Genomic DNA, 19,048 nt, shown 5'->3' on the forward strand with positions numbered 1-19,048 from the left:
TTAAATTGTAGGACAAAGAAATGAGGGGTTCATTTCCCAGGGTCTTGGAAAGGATGCACACTGATCATCTCAATAAGACAGGGGCTGGGCTGGGGGCAGCAGAGGAGGCCAAGCACATTCACCTGCACCCCTAGTACCTGGGCAGCCCATACTCCAATGTGGTATGTCCTCTCCTGGGGCTCCCAGCTCAAACCCTCCCATGCCTGCTTCCCCCAGGCCTAACTGAGGAAGTCCTTCTTGAAGTGTGACCTCGGTCCACTTCTCTACAGATTGATTTAAGAGCCTGGGAAGTCATTCCACAAACAGACACACATGCACACACGCTTCTCACCTTCAGAGCTTCAAGAGCACTGAGGGGATCAGTCTCCTACCCCTGTTCCCATCCAGCTTTCCACTTAGCTTTGACCTCCATGGCAGCAGTAGTGATAACAATCTCAGTAATTGTTCTTTAAAGCTGACTGGTTCTTCACCTACTTGCAAAGTGCTTTCTTGTCTCATAAAAGCTAGATTCCAAGAAGGACTTCCCACGGAGTGGAGTGGAGACACTGTCCTTGAAGGCCTGGGAGAAAGGCATCCCCATGGGCACAGAGGCAGGGGAAAGGCACAGGGACTTTGGGTGACCCCAACCCTGACCCTCTGCTCTAGTTCACCTCTATCTGTATGTGTTCAGGTAGGGGTCATCCACTGTGCCCTGGCCTGGGAACACATTGCCCTCCCCACACAAAACTAGGGGGCTTGGCTTCTGCATGTGAGAAATCAAAATTTTTAAAGCACTTGCCTTCTACCAACCCCAGCTTGCAATCACTGGGCCTTCCCCTCCTATCCAAGGGGATGGAGGGGCCCCTTGGCTCTCCTTTTGGCAGGAGGAGCCTGCTTCATTACACCAATGACTCTGCCATGCCCCTCCCTGGCCCTAGACCCCAAACACATCTCCCTCTACCCAATTTACTCTTCTCGCCCCACCTAGGGACAGATTCCCCCTGCTCTTTTTGTCCTAGAAACCCCGCTAGTTTGGGATGGTAGCGTCTGGGGTGGGGAGGGCTTCCCCTTCCCCACTCGAGGGTGCGGGTGGGGAAGGGGGGGTGGGTGGAGACAGCCCTGGGGCAGGGAGGATGGTCTCTCCACTGTAGAAAGTAGAGTAGGATTGTGGTCAGACTTAATTTGAGGCATCTAGTGAAGACACGTACAAATCCACCGAGGAAAAAGATTTCAAAAGCAAAATAAAAGCGGGAAATAAAACAGACCCAAGAATAATCAAGTCAAAGTGATGTTGCACAAAATGCAGAGAAACCAAGAAGGGGGAGGGTTAATGTATTAAATGTGCTATTAAGAACTTAATTTTATTAAAAGTACTATTACTTAAGGCTCTGTCTTCGTTCTCTGCATGTGAGTCTGTGCCATCTTGGGGTGAGTGGGAGGATCTGGGTGGGGATTGCAGCTTGGGGTTTCCTCTAGTGTAGCTTTGGGCTCCCTACACACCTGTGAGTAGTGGATGTCTCCGGAGTTCCTTGCCACCCTGAAGCTCCCCCTTTCAGCTCTCCATAGCTCTGCTTGAGTCTCCAAGCTCTAATCCCCTGCCTTTTCTCTCCATTTACTCCATTCTCTTCTTTGGAGGTGCAGTCAGGCCTTGTTCCACCCTGACCTGAAGAACAGGGGAAGGTGACTGGGCACAGTGGCTCATGCCTGTAATCCCAGAACTCTGGGAGGCCGAGGTGGATGGATCGCTTAAGGCCAGGAGTTCAGGACCAGCCTGGGCAACATAGCGAGACCCTGTCTCTACCAAAAATACAGAAAATTAGCCAGGCATGGTAACACATGCCTATAGTCCCAGCTACTCGGGAGGCTGAGGCAGGAGAATCACTTGAACCCAGGAGGCGGAAGTTGCAGTGAGCTGAGATCACGCCACTGCACTCCAGCCTGGGCAACAGAGTGACATTCCATCTCAAAAAAAAAAAAAAGAACAGGGGGAGGTGAGGCAGGGTGACAGAGATGCTACCTGGACAGCCATCTCCTACACTCCATGGAAAGGGGGCAGAGAGCTAAGAGACAGGGACCCTCCCCATTTACCCCACCAGATTCAATCCATCCCTCTTCTTTGGGATCAGGAAGAAGACTGGAAGGGCTCAAGTTTGTAATCCTAGCACTTTAGGAGGCTGAGGCAGGCAGATCACCTGAGATCAGGAGTTTGAGAGCAGCCTGGCCAACATGGCAAAACCCCATCTCTACTAAAAATACAAAAATTAGCCAAGTGTGGTGGCGGGCGCCTGTAATCCCAGCTGAGGCTGAGGCAGAGAGAATTGCTTGAACCCGAGAGGTGGAGGTTTCAGTGAGCTGAGATCACACCACTGTACCCCAGCCTGGGCAACAGAGTGAGACTCCATCTCAAAAAAAAAAAAAAAGACAGGATGGAGGACTTGGACCTTCCACCTCTCAGGCTTAAAAACCCCTTCCCCAGTACACACCTGCAGGACTGGCCCCGACTCCCTCTTCTCCCCTTGTATCTCCCGCTGCCTCCTCCCCTTGCCCCTGGCATTGGAGTGACCTCAGTTCTTGGCACCAGGGCTCTCAGCACCAGATGGTGCCCGCCGATGGTTTCCTTTGTCTCGCCTTCCAGATACCCCCTCCCCTCCATGCTCTCCTCCCTCCCCCACCTGCCCTGGGGGTTGGCAGAGGGAAGGGCAAGCACCTCCCATCCCCTTGGCACCGTCCCCAGACCACAGAACTCCAGAGGCAGCTGGCCCTGAGGGGCAGTAGGTATGGTGGGGAGGACAGAGGAAGGGGATTAGGGACTCAGAGGAGGAGCCAAAGTTGAAGGGGAGGCACAGAGAAGGAGAAGATGGAGGAACAGATGGGAGGCAGCAGAATGACCAGGCATTGATATAAAACAGCTTTATTTGAGGGTCCTAGTCTGTGAGGGGTGGACTGATAAAAGAGGTATTTGTGATAGGGCATGAAGACCTTAAGACCCTGAGGGTGCTGTGAACAGGGAACAGTCTGATATCTGGAACCAAAGGGCAAGGAAAGATCCTGGGGCTGAAGTGGGGACAAGGGGCACCAAAAAGCCAGTGGGGGCAGGTGGTGCTGGCCAAAGTCAGAGGCTGATGCAACAGGCCCTCTTCTCCCCAGGGTCGGGCTCCTGCCCAGGCTGGGCACTGCCCAGAGTGATGGCATTGGTCCGGATGCTGTTCTGTCTCTGCTTGGACACCTTTGCAAAGATTTCTGGGAGGGCAGAGGGCAGTGATCAGGCCAGAAGATTTAGAGCCCATGCTCCCTTCTCCCCAACCCCCCATACATACTGCATGCCCCTTCTGAGCATGGGGGTGGCCACACTTGCAGGAGGTTTTGCAGGAAGGAAATGAAGTGTGGACATAGGGGTCCCTTCTACTTACTTGGGTGGAGAAGGAACCAAGAGTCAGCCCCATGGGGCGTGTGGCCTGTTCCCTCCCTGAGCTCCAGGCTGAGTGGGAGGCACTGGGGAGGGACTGAGGGGGACAGGCAGTGGTGCCAGGACCCACAGAGGAGCTGAGAAATTAGCTGGGGTGAGGGCTGAGTGTCTGCATTCCTACTGCTGCCTGTAGAAGCCACGGGGATGGAATAGGGGTGCAGGATAAAGGTAGGCTCTAACCTTTCAGGACAGTCTCAAAGGCTAGCTCAACATTGGTAGAGTCCAGGGCTGAGGTCTCCAGGAAGAGCAGTCCATTGTTTTCTGCCAGGAAGGGAAACACACCATTAATTGTGGGAGTCAAAGGCAATAATAATAATAATATTAATGTTTGCTATATACATTTGCCATGTGCTAAACTCTTGGCATGTAGCAGATCATTTAATCCTTAAAACAACTTACGAGGTAGGTTCATTTAGAAAACTGAATCCAGAAACACAAAGAAAACAAATAAGGGGCTGGGTGTGGTGGCTCACGCCTGTAATCCCAGCACTTTGGGAGGCTGAGGTGGGTGGATCACGAGGTCAGGAGTTCAAGACCAGCCTGGCCAAGACGGTGAAACCCCATCTCCACTAAAAATACAAAAATTAGCTGGGCGTGGTGGCGGGCACCTGTAATCCCAGCTACTCGGGAGGCTGAGGCAGAGAATTGCTTGAACCCAGGAGGCAGATTTTGCAGTGAGCCAAGATCGTGCCACTGCACCCCAGCCTGGGTGACGGAGTGAGACTCCATCTCAAAACAAAGAAAGAAAAAGAAAAAGAATAAGGAAATTGCTCCATGTCCCACATTTAGTAACTGGCCAAGAGCAGATGGGAGACTGGGCCATGGGACTCCAGAACACCCTTAACCACCATATTGTGCTGCCTCTAAACTCAGAAAACTCCTGGGAAGCCTATCCTCTCCATAGGATCTTTGAGCATTACAGGGTGGGGCTGCCTTAAAATTAACTATGGGCCGGGCACAGTGTCTCACACCTGTAATCCCAGAACTTTGGGAGGCCGAGGCAGGTGGATCACCTGAGGTCAGGAGTTCGAGACCAGCCTGGTCAACACGATGAAACCCCATCTCTACTAAAAATACAAAAATTAGCCAGGCATGGTGGCGCACACCTGTAGTCATAGCTACTTAGGAGGCTGAGGCATGAGAATCACTTGAACCCAAGAGGTGGAGGTTGCAGCGAGCCGAGATCGTGCCACTGCACTCTAGCCCTAGGCAACAGATTGAGACCCGGTCTCAAAAAAAAATCAATAAAGACAATCTCAGGGCAAGTGGTGGGACATCATGGGAGACACAGGGTCCCAAAGGGGAAGTGTTGGGAAATCCTGAGGAAGAGGGGATGGGGTAGAGGACTGTATGGAGGAAGGCCAGGCTAGGGGCTCTATGGGTGGGGGCAGGGCCTGGGAGGCTGCAAGGGGAAGGTGGGGTAAGCTTGGAGGAGTCAGCCTGGGTAGTGGCAGGCTCTCACCAGCGAACATTCGGGCCTCCTCAGTGGGCACTTCCCGGGCCTGGCTGAGGTCACTTTTGTTACCCACGAGCATGACGACAATCGTGGCTTCAGCATGGTCATAGAGCTCCTTCAGCCATCGCTCCACCACAGCATAGGTCTGGTGCTTGGTTAGGTCAAACACCAGGAGGGCCCCCACTGCACCACGATAGTACCTGGGTGGGAATGAGAAGGATGGACAGAGATATGATCAGAGGCATCGGACCCAGCGTCAGAGCAGAGCCATCAAGCTGGAACACCCGGGATCAGAGTACTAGAGATCAGGAAATACAGAAACTTGCGGCCAGGGGCCCAGAACCCAGCAGAGCAGCCCAAGGCTCCTCTGCCTTCCAGGGACACTAGTCTTGGAGCCTCTAAAGTTTCACCTCCCTTGGCCAGGCGCAGTGGCTCACGCCTGTAATCCCAGCACTTTGGGAGGCCGAGGCGGGTGGATCACCTCAGGTGAGGAGTTCGAGACTAGCCTAACCAATATGGAGAAACCCCATCTCTACTGAAAATACAAAAATTAGCCGGGCATGATGGCGCATGCTTGTAATCCCAGCTACTCAGAAGGCTGAGGCAGGAGAATTGCTTGAACTCGGGAAGTGGAGGTTGCAGTGAGCTGAGATTGCTCCATTGCACTCCAGCCTCGGTAACGAGTGAAAATTTGTCTCAACTAAATAAATAAATAAATAAAGTTTCACCTCCCTGCTCTAAAATCTCTATTGGCTTCCTCACAGCCAGCCCCTCTACTTTCTCAGGTTCTCGTCCTGATTTTAGCCCCTACTCTCCACTAATGCACATCTGGGCTTTAGCCAACTCTGCCACCTTCAAGATCTTCCTCGCATGGCTCCTTAACAGTGGCCTCTTCTCTCCCGTGGCCATCTTTCTAGGATTAGCTGAATGTCTACCTCTTGCAGCAGTCCCTGGCCTGACCATTCAAGGCATCACTGAAAGCATCCAGTCTCCCTCTTGGAGTTGGATGGGATGTCTTCAGACTAGTGATGTCTAACTCCCAATTTATTGATGAGTCAACTGAGGCTCATAAGAGATCAGGTAACGAGGAGCGTGTGTAACCAAAGCCCCTGACTCTTGCTTCCTGCCCCCTGGCAAGTGCTATCCACCCCATATACACACAAACAGACCCCATTTCACATGCTTAGGCCTCACACTGACTGGAAGACACTTTCTTTCTTTTCTTTTTTTTTTTTTTTGAGACAGAGTCTTGCTCTGTCGCCAGGCTGGAGTGCAGTGGCACGATCTTGGCTCACTGCAACCTCCACCTCCCAGGTTTGAGTGATTCTCCTGTCTCAGCCTCCCGAGTAGTTGGGATTACAGGCACCCACCACCACGCCCGGCTAATTTTTGTATTTTTAGTAGAGACGGGGGTTTCACTATGTTGGCCAGGCTGGTCTCGAACTCCTGACCTTGTGATCTGCCCGCCTCGGCCTCCCAAAGTGCTGGGATTACAGGTATGAGCTACCACGCCCAGCTGACCCATTTTTCTTGAGACACAGTATCGCTTTGTCACCCAGGCTGGAGTACAGTGGGGCGATTTTGGCTCACTGCAACTTCCGCCTCCCGGGTTCAAGCCATCCTCCCGCCTTAGCTTCCCAAGTATCTGGGACTACAGGTATGCACCACCAAGCCCAGCTAATTTTTTATATTTTTGGTAGAGACAGGATTTTGCCATGTTGCCCAGGCTGGTCTCAAATTCATGAGCTCAAGCGATCCACCCACCTTGGCCTCCCAAAGTGCTGGGATTACAGGTGTGAGCTAACACACCCGGCCTAAGAGACACTTCGGATGTGGTGTCAGGAGGCCTAACCTCCTGTGTGTCCTCTGAGTCTTCATAAAATGCAGATGCCAGGTTCAGCTTTTGGCCATCTGTGGTTAGATGAAAGTTGCCAAGTGCAGAGCATTGTGCGGAAGTGAGGGGGCGCTCTCGATCCGTGCAGCTCACCCCCATCCTGGCTCCACCCTGATTTCACCTTGCTTGTATTTATACAGAAATTAATTAATTATAACACTTTACTCCTGTGGTACTTCAAGGGTTACATAAAATGCCAAATGTAAAGTGCCTTGTCCCTTCCTGGACACATAGCAAAGGCTTAGTAAGTGGCAATGATTCCTGCTTTTAGTAGTACTAGTCAGTGTTACTATATCCTGGCTTGTGCTGTTTCTGTTTACAGTACCTTTTATCTTATGTGATCTCCATCCCCACCCCCCAGAGCCCACTGCTGAGCCCCCTTGCCTCCTCCTCCCCCACTTCTCCTCCAGAAGTGTTCCTTGACTTCCCCAGAACTCCCACCACCCAGCAGCCCCCCAGGCCCGGGCTCACGCCGAGGTGATGGCTCGGTACCGCTCCAGGCCAGCTGTGTCCCAGATCTGAGCCTTGACAGCAGCGGTGCCCAACATCACAGTGCGGGTGGAGAACTCAACCCCAATGGTGGTGCGGCTGTCGTGGCTGAACTCATTGCGCGTGAATCGGGAGAGTAGATTGGTCTTCCCCACACCTGATTCGCCGATCAGCACCACTGAAGGAGTGGAGAGATAAGGGCTGAGCATGGAATAGAGCAGCTCCAAACCCACCTGAGCTTGGAGGGTCTGCCCAGCAGAAAAAGGGAACTGAGATCAGAAAAAAGATTAGGGAACGGAGTCTCCTGTGAGACTGGAGTCTGCAACTCTGCATAATGCATCTGTCCCAGTGGGCAGGAAAGCCAAGAGTTTAAAACAAAGGGGCTTGACGGGTTATAGCCTGGTCTGTTCATACATGGTTGCAGAGTCAGCCTGCATCTCTGGTGAGGGAGTGACATCTGTGGGCTCTTTATGAGTGTCATGCAGAGACTTTACTGTTGTGTGTGAATATGGACGGGGATGGTGGGAGGTCAGGGGGTGCACAGTTCTGGACTAGGACTTGGAGTATGAGAACATTGCGCTTGTCTCTATATATATGAGCTGGGAGGACAAGTGGGAGGTTTGGTGTGTGTGTGTTTGCATAAGGAACAGAGGTGTGAATCGAAGTGTGGGTAAGGAGAAAGTTTGGCAGTTGACACATCTGTGGGTGAGAGGAAGGCATGTGTGCTCGTGTGTGTAAGAAGTTAGGTTCCAGTTGTCCCTAAGGAGGGGCAGTCCCGCATGGTTAAGAGCATGGGGCTGGGTGTTAGACCAGCTACGTGTCCTTCAGCAAGTTATTTAACCAATCTGAGCTGTTCTTTTCATATGAAAAATGGGGAAGACATTAGTATCTACCTTAAGGGTTATTGTAGGAAGTAAGTGAGACGTTGCCCAGGATATAGTAAGTGTAAAAATCATGACTGGTATGATTGTTGTTAGCAGGCCAGAGTTTTTGCCTTTGGGTTTTCAGAGACAAGGATCCACCTGAGGGGCCATGAAGACCCTTTAGACTGGTGGACAGCATCCAGGGCCCAGTCTTACCCACGTGGATGAGCTGGGGGCTGGGGTAGAGTGTAGGGGGCTGATGTGAGTAGAGCCCACAAATTGCACTGGCACTGAGCTGAGCACACAGAATTAGAAGAGACCACCCAGAGTGGTTCTGGAAAGGCAGGCTGGCACCCAAGGACTGGGAGCCACATATTGTGGGCTCTGGTCCCTGCTCAGCTTCTAACTAACTGTGTGAACTTGAACAAGTGACTCACCTTTTCTCAGTCTCAGTTTCCTTGCTTATACAACTTATAAAGGCCTCCTCCAACTTTAAAAGTTCCTTGGCTGGGTGTGGAGGTTCACGCCTGTAATCCCAGCACTTTGGGAGGCCAAGGCGGGAGGATCTCTTGAGCCCACAAGTTTGAGACCAGCCTGGGTAACATGGTGAAACCCCATCTCTACAAAAAATGCAAAAATTAGCCGGGCATGGTGGCATGTGTCTGTAGTCTCAGCTACTGGGAGGCTGAGGTGGGAGGATTGCTTGAGCCCGGGGGTTGTTGCAGTGAGCCGAGTTTGTGCTACTGCACTCCAGCCTGGGTGACAGAGTGAAACTCCGACTCAAAAAAAAAAAAGAAAAAAAAAAAATTAGCCAAGTGTGGTGGCACATGCATGTAGTCCCAGCTACTCGAGAGGCTGAGGTGGAAGTATTGTTTGAGCCCCGTAGGTTGTGGCTGCAATGAGCTGTGATGGCATCACTGCACTCCAGCCTGGGTGACAGTGAAATTGTGTCTCAAAAAATAAAAATAAAAAATATATATTTAAACATTCCTTATTTGCATAGGACAGTATGGAAAAGCTGGAAATAATATGGATATGTGTGGGTAAGAGGATGTGTGTGTGTGCGTGTGTGTGTGTGTGTATATGTGTGTGTGTGTGTTCCTGCCTCTCCCCTACTGGGCACATCTCCCTCATCCCTCTCAGTGGGTGGGCTCTCAGCCCTAGCTTCATACCGCAAAGGTGCTTAGGGCAAGGGCATTGAAGTCAGACTTTGTGGCCTTTTGTAAACTACTTTGTCTCTAAGCCTCAGTTGTAAAGTGGAGATACTAATGGGTCATGTTTACAGTATACTGAATGCTTACTATGTGCCAGGCAGTGTCCTTAAAAGCTTTACACATATTACCTCATTTAATCCTCATAACAATGCCATGAATCCCATTACTATTTTCCCTGTTTTTACAGACAAGGCGCTTTGGAGGTCAAATGACTTGCCCAAGATAACAGGGCTAGTGTTGTAAACACAGAGATGTGCTGGCCAGATCAGCCAAGGAAGGACTTGCCCCAAGCTGCAGGGAGTGCAGGCTGCGGACAGGCTCCAGCTGTCAGCTCCTTCAGCGTCTGCTTCTGGTGCAGACAGCGGCCTCACTGGAAGTCATGCCTTTTCTGGGCAGCCTACACCCAGTGCTCAAGCAAGGTGAGGCAATCACAGAGCTCCCCGCCCTTGACCCAGGTTTGTCCAGCCTGTGTTGCTGTTTGACTTCTCCCTCTGCCCAATTATATTTCCTCTCCCTTCCTTTCACAGGTGCTGATTTGTAAAAAAACATTGAGCTGGGCGCGGTGGCTCACACCTGTAATATCAGCACTTTGGGAGGCCTAGGAGGGCGGATCACAAGATCAAGAAATCGAGACCATCCTAGCCAACATGATGAAACCCTGTCTCTACTAAAAATACAAAAATTAGCTGGGCGTGGTGGTGCACACCTGTAGTCCCAGCTACTCGGGAGGCTGAGGCAGGAGAATCGCTTGAACCCAGGAGGTGGAGGTTGTAGGGAGGCGGAGATTGCAGTGAGCCAAGATCGCTCCACTGCACTCCAGGCTGGGCAACAGAGTGAGACTCCGTCTCAAAAAACAAACAAACATTGAACACCCCAACTTCTTCTCAGCATCTGCTTCTAGGGATCCCAACCCAACCCTCAATACTTTTTTTTTTTTTTTTTTTGACAGAGTCTTACTCTGTTGCCCAGGCTGGAGTGCAGTGGCGCAGTCTCGGCTTACTGCAACCTCCGCTTCCTGGGTTCAAGCGATTCTCCTGTCTCAGCCTCCCGAGTAGCTGGGATTACAGGCACGTGCCACCACGCCCAGATAATTTTTGAATTTTTAGTAGAGACAGGGTTTCCCCATGTTGGCCAGGCTGGTCTGGAACTCCCGACCTTAAGTGATCCGGCCGCCTCTGCCTCCCAAAGTGCTAGGATTACAGGCATGAGCCACTGTGCCCGGCTGACCAACCCGCAATACTTGCAAGTGGCAGGGCTGAGATCTGAACCCAGTCTGGCTCCTGACCACAATGTTATACTGCCCCTCAAAATAAAATATGACTTTTGGGGATTGTTATGGTATTAATGAGGTAGTGGCTGGTACACAGTAAGTGCTCAGTAAATGGTAGTTCCTCATATTATTGCCCCAGACTATTGCTAACCCTTTCCTTCCTGGAAAAGATGCCAGCAGTACAGGTTCCCCAGCTCGAGGGCGGGTTCTGGAGTGAGAGTCCCAGCTCAAGGGAGGGGCCGGGCTGAGGTTGGGAGAGGCAGTGGGGTAGGGTGGCTGGAGAGTCCACCCTGCCCTAAAGGAAGTATGAAGGTGGGGTTGGGAAACAGCAAAGGGACCAAACACAGGGACTAGAAAGATACATACATGCTTCCAGGGACAGCAAAGTTGAGCCCAGTGCCTGGTATGCAGGTCCAGTGAGTCAGCCAAGGGCCAGGCAGACGAGGCTACAACCCTAGGAGTCCTCTGGATTCTATCAGACTCTGCGGCAAATTCATATTTTCTGTCTTCCCTATGTATTTATTGCCCCACCCTATAATGGGATATGTCTCTCCTTTCTCTCCTTCCCTGTACACCTGCCCAGAAAAGATGACTTTCTTCCTCTTGTTTGCTGGTTTCCCTTTCTTCTCAAGAGAGAAGTCCTGGCCGGGTGTGGTGGCTCATGCCTATAATCCCAGCACTTTGGGAGGCCGAGGCGGGCAGATCATGAGGTCAGGAGTTCCAGACCATCCTGGCCAATATGGTGAAACCCCGTCTCTATTAAAAATACAAAAATAAGCCGGGCGTGGTGGCAGGCGCTTGTAGTCCCAGCTACTCGGGAGACCGAGGCAGAAGAATTGCTTGAACCCAGGAGGTGGAGGTTGCAGTGAGCTGAGATCGTACCACTGCACTCCAGCCTGGGCGACAGAGCAAGAGTCCATCTCAGAAAAAAATAAAAGAGGGAAATCCTTTCTGAAGTCTGACCTCCATTTCTTGTGCTGCACTGGCTGACACCAGGGATTTGGGTTTCTATTAGGAACGGGGCAGAGGAGCCTAACTCAGCACTCTTAAGGAGGAATCAACATCATTATTTACCACAGTAGAGCATACTCAGAAGCTCCCTGACTTTTGCCCCTGCAACCAGACCCTCCCCGACTCCCTGCAGCTTTCTTTCTGAAGGAATGAGGAGCCCCAGGAGGTCTTGGTAAGAGATAAAAAACGGGAGGGCCCTCTCTGGCTCTATTCAATCTCTTTCTGGGTCTCTCAGGCTTCCTCTTGCTTCAGGGAACCCAACTCACCCTTGAAGACAAAGTTATAATCTTCCTCAGTTCCATTCCCCATCTTGGCTCCGCATGGAGGGTGCAGGTGTCTTCGGGGACAGAGGTGACAAGTCTGTGTGTTGGCTCAATGCCCTCAACCCTCAGCTCTCAAAAGATCTGGTCCTGCCCCTTCTCTCATTGGGGGTAAGGGGACTTCTGCAGCCAGAGGGATTGGGGGCCAACTCAAGGTTAGGCAGGGCCTAGGGAGGATCAGCTCTGGCAGGTGGGGGTGCTGTAAGGAAGCTGAGAGGACGGAAGCTGAGAACAGGAAGAGCGGGGTGGCTGGAGACCTGGGGCCCAGGTGGGTGGAGAGACGATGACGTCAGACAGGTTCGACAGGTTGGGTGTCTGCTCTCAGCCTGGGCTCCCGCAAGCGGGAGAAGCAGCTCCAGCGGGGGGGAGGCTAAAAAGGGACAGAACCTTCAGAGACAGGACCTTCAGAGACAGGACCTTCAGAGACAGCCCACTGAGGGCTGAGTGTGCATTGCTGGGCTTCTGGAATCTGTGGTGAGGGCCGGTCCCCCAACTAATGAGCAAGAAATAGCCCCTCAGAAACCCACTTGAGGCCAGGCGCGGTGGCTCACGCCTGTAATCCCAGCACTTTGGGAGGCTGAGGTGGGCGGATCACCTAAGGTCGGGAGTTCGAGACCAGCCTGACCGACATGGAGAAACCCCGTCTCTACTAAAAAAATACAAAATTAGCTGGGCATGGTGGCACATGGCTGTAATCCCAGCTACTTGGGAGGCTGAGACAGGAGAATCGCTTGAACCCAGGACGCGGAGGTTGTGGTGAGTCGAGATCACGCCCTTGCACTCCAGCTTGTGTAACAAGAGTGAAACTCCGTCTCAAAAAAAAAAAAAAATTAGCTGGGCATGGTGGTGGGCGCCTGCAATCCCAGCTACTTGGGCGGCCAAGGTAGGAGAATTGCTTGAACCCGGGAGGCAGAGGTTCCAGTGGGCTGAGATCGTGCCACTGCACTCCAGTCTGGGCAACAGAGACTGCTTCTCAAAAAACAAAAACAAAAAAGGCCAGGCGCGGTGGCTCACACCTGTAATTCCAGCACTTTGGGAGGCCAAGGCAGGCGGATCACAAGGTCAGGAGATCGAGACCATCCTGAAGGAATGAGGAGCCCCAGGAGGTCTTGGTAAGAGATAAAAAACAGGAGGGGGCCCTCTCTGGCTCTATAGTAGAGACGGTGAAACCCTGTCTCTACTAAAAATACAAAAAATTAGCCAGGCGTAGTGGCAGGTGCCTGTAGTCCCAGCTACTTGGGAGGCTGAGGCAGGAGAATGGTGTGAACCCAGGAGGCAGAGCTTGCAGTGAGCCGAGATCGCACCACTGCACTCTAGCCTGGGCGACAAAGCAAGACTCCGTCTCAAAAAAAAAAAAAAAAAAAAAAAAAGAGGCCTGGTGCGGTGGCTCCCACCTGTAATCCCACCACTTTAGGAGGCCGAGGTCAGCGGATCACGAGGTCAGGAGTTCGAGACCAGCCTGACCAACATGGTGAAACCCCGTCTCTACTAAAAATATACAAAAATTAGCCAGGCATGGTGTCGTGCACCTGTAATCCCAGCTACTCAGGAGGCTGAGGCAGGAGAATCACTTGAACCCGGGAGGCAGAGATTGCAGTGAGCCAAGATTGCACCATTGCACTCCAGCCTGGGCGACAGAGCAAGAGATTCTGTCTCAAAAAAAAAAAAAACGAAAGAAAGAAACCCACTTGGCCTGCTTTTCCTTCAGAGCTGGTAGCAGGGTACACTGGGGGAACCAGAGTAAGGGATATTGGACCAGGGGCTGATAGAACACCAGTCACCCTGCTGCAATGCAGAGCTGTGGGAGCTGCATCATGGCCACAGTAACTTCTGCCCTTCCTTGACAGCCCAGGGCCTGGGATGGGCAATGTTTCTCATCTTGGGTGGAGCTGGGACTTGAAACCTACCCACTTCTCTGGGATGGGTTCCTTTATATGGCACTGGGGAAGTGGGCTGGTAGCTCCCTATACAGACCTGCTTTAAGGATATTGGGTAGGCAGAGACCTGGGGCAGAAACAGACAGCTGGGGTGAGTGATCTGAGTGTAGGAGCAGGATCTGGAGATGAAGGCCTTTGGGAGGTCTGGGTTACTTCTACTCCCTGTATAGGACCTGAGGCCTCACAGCAAAGGCCTCTTGTCTACAAAGGGCTTCAAGATCTGGGGAGGGTCTGTGTAAGCACATGAACACCTGGAAGAAGAGGAAAGGGATAGCTTGTTCTAGGCTGTTAGGGGCACCCTCCCAACCCCAAGAATAGAAAAGGCACTCACTGGCCAGTCGAAGTGGTTCATATCTGTAATCCCAGCACTTTGGGAGGCAGGAGGATGGCTTGAGCCCAGAAGCTGGAGAACAGCCTGAGCAACATATTGAGACCTCATCTCTATCAAAAACAACAACAACAAAAAAAAATGAACCCTAAAAAACACAAAAAACAAAAACCCAAAAATTAGCCAGGCATGATGGTGTGTGCCTATAGTCCACGCAACTCGGGAGGCTCAGGTGGAATCATTTGAGCCTGCAGTGAGCTGAGATTGTGTCACTGCATTACAGCCTGGGCAACAGAGGGAGACCCTTTCAAAAAAAAAAAAAAAAAAACGCACGCACCCCCCAAACCTGAAATGATAGACACTAACCTCTCAGGGCCTTTATATTCTCTGTGCAACACAACCCCCACCAGACCCTTGCACCTCTGAGCTCACTCCCACGGTTTTGCCTATGAGGTGGGTAAGACTCTGTTCTGAGCGGCAGGGTCTAGGTGAGGTCACGCCATTGGTGAGGACAAGGACTATTTGGCATAACTGCCAAGAACCATTGTTTGCCGGAGGTCATGGTGAAGGGGTGGGTAGACGTCCATCCTTGCAGAACATGAGGAATCCTAGAAGCAATGCCTGCTTCTTCCTATCTTCTCTGATTCCTCCCATCCAAGAAAGTAGCCAAGACACATGACAGGAGTTGAAGTTTATTCTTGGAAAAAAACAAAGTCCCATCCTCCCCCCGTTGTCTAAGAAGGTTCTTCTATGAGGCCCCGCCCCTCCAAATGGTCATTTCTCTTTTCTGACCCCAGCTTCCACCAATGCCGTTAAGATGCTGCCACTTGGGTGAGGGGCTCCTCCAGGTACTGCACCAAAGCCTGGGCCTGCAGAGAGAGAACAGAGATCAGTCCCGCACACGGCCTGGCACTAGGGACCCCAAATCCAGGTCTGCTCCCAGTGCCACAGGGAGCAACCAGCCCCCAACCCCCACCTGCTCTTGGGAGCTGGCCCACACCAGAAATGGACTGAATAGATATGAGGACTCTAGAAACAGGGTCCTGGTGGGAGTGAACACAGTGTAGAAGCACGAAGGCTGGGCCCAGGGCTATGGAGGGATGGGCACATACACACCTTGGCCTTCAGCATTCCAAAGCCCACGGTCTCCTTGGCATACATACACAGCAGAAGGTTGGCCACTCGGGTGATGGCTACACGGCCCTCCTGGTGGGGGTGATATGATGGGATGTGATGTTCTGCTTGGCACCCTTAGCACCCTCCTTCCCCAAAGGCTTCTCTGGCCCCAGAGAGACTATATCTTCCTCCCATGCCCTGGGCACAGCAGGAGGTTCAGCGGAAAAGCTTTTGGCCACAGCCCTGAACATGGGGTTCTGAGCCCAGGTTCCAGCCTCAGCACAGCCACCTACTAACCATGTTACTCTGGGAAACTTAGTCTCTCAGAAATTCAGTTTTTCTTTCTGTAATCCCTACCTCATCCCAGTTGGTGAGGGTGCTAATACCATGAAATTTCATATCTGCCAACAGTTGTCCAAATGAGTGATGTTATTACTGTGAGCTCACCCCACAGACACTGAGAGGGGCATGGGAGCGGTCACCCAACTGATATTTCTCCTCTTTTCCCATGGTAATGTTTCTCAAATTGCAGATTTGACCCCACAGTTAGGAGATAAATTAAGAAGGTTGATCAGCATTAAAAAACAAAAAAGAAAAAATGAAGTATATTACATGTAGTAGGAAAAGTATTGTTTCATGACTTTTGTTTTAGTGGGTCTATGTGAGTGTTGAGCTCTGACTTAAAATGTCTTTCTTAAAAAATTTTTTCCTATTATTTATTAAAAATTTTTTTGTAGAGATGAGGTCTTGTTAGGTCACCAAGGCTGGTCTTGAACTCCTGGCCTCAGATAATCCTCCAGCCTCAGTCTCCCAAAGTGTTGGGATTACAGGAGTGAAGCACTGTGGTCAGCCTTAACATGTATTTCTTTTTTTTTTTTTTTTTTTGAGATGGAGTCTTGCTCTGTTGCCCAGGCTGGAGTACAGTGGCGTGATCTCGGCTCACTGCAAACTCCGCCTCCTGGGTTCAAGTGATTCTCCTGCCTCAGCCTCCTGAGTGGCTGGGATTACAGGTACGCACCACCATGCCCAGCTAATTTTTGTATTTTTAGTAGAGATGGGGTTTCACCATGTTGGCCAGGCTGGTCTTGAACACCTGACTTCGTGATCCGCCCACCTCGGCCTCCCAAAGTGCTGGGATTACAGGCATGTGCCACCATGCCCAGCCCCTTAAAATGTATTTCTTATGGCTGGGTTGTGGTCAAAACGTTTGAAAGCTATTGCCTTATAGCACCAGCTCTAGGCATCCAGTAGGAGTCATATGTTGAACTAAAAATGGCATTGGTTGTGCAGGGGGTAGGGGAGAGTAGGCAGTTGAGTTACAATGAAGATCCTTCCTGGAGAGTTCACCCTCTGGCCAATTTGAAAAAAACAAAAGTAAGTTCAGCAAACTTTTACTAGGTATTTATTGTATGCCACGAACCAAGCACTGCACTCCCTGCCTCTCTGACCTCATCTCCTACTACCCTCCTCCATTCTCACGCAACTCCAGCCATACCAACCAACCCTGTTGATCCTTGAGCAGGCATAATTCTGCCTCAGGGCCTTGGTACTTGCTGTTCTGTCCAAAATATTCTTCCCTCAGATAGCCACATGGCTTGTCCCCCACCTTTCTCCAGATCTTTGATCAAATGTCACCTTTTCAGTGAGACTGTCCCTGACACATATGCCCAACAAACTCATACTCTTTCACTTCCCTGCTTTCTCTCCATTGCATTTTCAATACCTAATATATACTACATATTTTACTTATTTTAAAAAATGTGGCCGGGCACAGTAACTCACGCCTGTAATCCCAGCACTTTGGGAGGCCAAAGTGGGTAGATCGCTTGAGCCAGGAGTTTGAGACCAGCCTGGGCAACATGGCAAAACCCAGTCTCTGCAAAAAATGCAAAAATTAGTGAGGTGTGGTGGTGCATGTCTGTAGTCCCGGCTACTCAGGAGGCTGGGGCAGGAGGATCACCCGAGCCCAGGGAGGTCGAGGCTGCAGTGAGCTGTGATCGCATCACTGTGTAAGACGGATTAGGGGTGGGGGTTTTGTCTTTCTGTTTGCTATTTTTTCCCTAGTCGTGAGAATACTGCAAGGACCTAAATACTTGTCGACCGAACAGATACTAAGAAGTTCACAATCTAATGGTGACTTCCCCTTTCTGGACTTCATTTTCCTTTCTTTGAAAGCTTAAGGGGTTGGACTAGGGTCTGGAGATTGCCATGGTTCTGTGAGTCGGTGAAACTGGGATGACAACACTTTGTGTTTGCACGTCATTCTAGTGTTTATACCCATTATTTCATTTGACCTTCACAACAACCCATGAGGGGAGCGGGGAGAGGGAAATTATTGTTTTCTCCTTAAACAAAGGTAAGGAAGCTGAGAGAGGTTAAGCGACTTACCCAAGGTTCCACAACTGATAAGTGGATGGCTGAGACCAGAACCCAAGTCAGACCTCTCAGGTCCAGGGATCCTTCCTCACCACCACTTGATGAATAGGGTCCTGCCTATTACAAATGCTGCTGCAGACCACCTCTTAGTAATCTTCCGGAGATCCTGTCCCTGCCCCTCCAACCATCCAGGATGGGGTCCAGGTCGCCCCCTTGGGATTCCCTTGGGGGACAGGGGAAGTCTGGCTCCCCTCTCCATACCATGCAGTCCATGAGGATGAATTTGAGATTGTCTTCATTAAACGCTTGGTTCCCGTTCCGGTCGTAGGCGGCCCAGATGTTACTGGCTATGGCAGCGGTGACCCGGGCGTCAGTGTCCCCGTAACCAGAGTAGGCCAGCAGTGATCCCTCGTTATTCAGCAGCCTGGTGAGGGGCGGGGAGGGATAACGATGTGCTCAGAGCGGGGAGTAAAACGTCTGGGTTTCCATCCCAAGTCCCACCAAGGGCACATCCAGCAAGGCTCTGGCCTGAGTGTGTCCCGGAACGTGCCCTAAGCACCCAACACACCTGCTTCCCTTTTCGAGAGGGGACCTCCCGGCCGGTACCCCCAGCCGCTGCCCTCTCTGCCGCCTCCTCCCTTCCTGGTGATCCTTGCCCACCCCTCCCTCAGCGCGCCGCCCCACTGCAGCGCTCGCCGCTCGGGTCCGTGGTCCGCACTCACAGGGTGCTCTGGACGCCTCCAGTGTTGGCTTGGCTTAGCACCTGGGTCAAAGCCTTGGGGCGCAGCATGCCTACGGCTCCTAACCCTGGGCTTTTGCACCCAGATCTCCGAGGTGCCTCCCGCGGGCCGCTGCCCGCTGCTTCCCGTAGTCCCGTCGGCCTGCTCCGGGACGCCCTGGGAGTTGTAGTTTCCTCGCCTGGCTATTGTGGTTCCGACTCAACCCCGCCCCACCGCGGGGGGCTCTGGGAATCGTAGTTCCTTGTGGCCTCGCGAGGCACCCTGGGAACTATAGTTCGCCTTTCCAGGCCGACCACGCGGTTGTTGGGGGGCGGAAAAGAGCGGGAGTGAAAGGACAGCAGCAGCGCTGGAAGGACATTTAACCCCTTCGAGGAAAAAGGAATCAACGTGTCCGCTTGGCAGTCCACGATTCAATAATTATACTACATCCTCATATGTCAGGCACGCCTTTGGTTACTTTCAAAACAGTTTTCTCCGTTATGCACAATTCTGTGCGATGAGGCGAGAGGTACTATTATTATTATCTTGAGGAAACCAAGGCTCAAAAGGCCACGCAGCCAAAACCCAGCTCCCTGGAACCGTTCTTAAT

The 19,048-nt window shown here is 51.7% G+C and overlaps 2 protein-coding genes across 2 annotated transcripts; both read right to left on the reverse strand.

The window, feature by feature from the left end:
- Positions 1-2,874: 2,874 nt before the first annotated feature.
- RAB25 (RAB25, member RAS oncogene family) lies at positions 2,875-12,250 on the reverse strand. Its single transcript, XM_002810042.6, has 5 exons — positions 11,909-12,250; positions 7,267-7,462; positions 4,908-5,101; positions 3,626-3,706; positions 2,875-3,219 (listed from the first exon to the last, which is right to left on the reverse strand). Exons 1-5 carry the CDS (start codon positions 11,949-11,951, stop codon positions 3,092-3,094), a joined length of 642 nt encoding a protein of 213 aa, XP_002810088.2. The 5' UTR covers positions 11,952-12,250; the 3' UTR covers positions 2,875-3,091.
- A 2,653-nt stretch (positions 12,251-14,903) lies between these two features.
- Positions 14,904-18,680, reverse strand: LAMTOR2 (late endosomal/lysosomal adaptor, MAPK and MTOR activator 2). Its single transcript, XM_002810043.3, has 4 exons — positions 18,442-18,680; positions 17,981-18,143; positions 15,344-15,433; positions 14,904-15,096 (listed from the first exon to the last, which is right to left on the reverse strand). The coding sequence occupies exons 1-4, from the start codon at positions 18,507-18,509 to the stop codon at positions 15,040-15,042; spliced, it is 378 nt and encodes a 125-aa protein (XP_002810089.1). The 5' UTR covers positions 18,510-18,680; the 3' UTR covers positions 14,904-15,039.
- Positions 18,681-19,048: the final 368 nt, after the last annotated feature.

This window comes from Pongo abelii, chromosome 1, assembly GCF_028885655.2.
Source record: "Pongo abelii isolate AG06213 chromosome 1, NHGRI_mPonAbe1-v2.0_pri, whole genome shotgun sequence".
Taxonomy (NCBI): Eukaryota; Metazoa; Chordata; class Mammalia; order Primates; family Hominidae; genus Pongo; species Pongo abelii.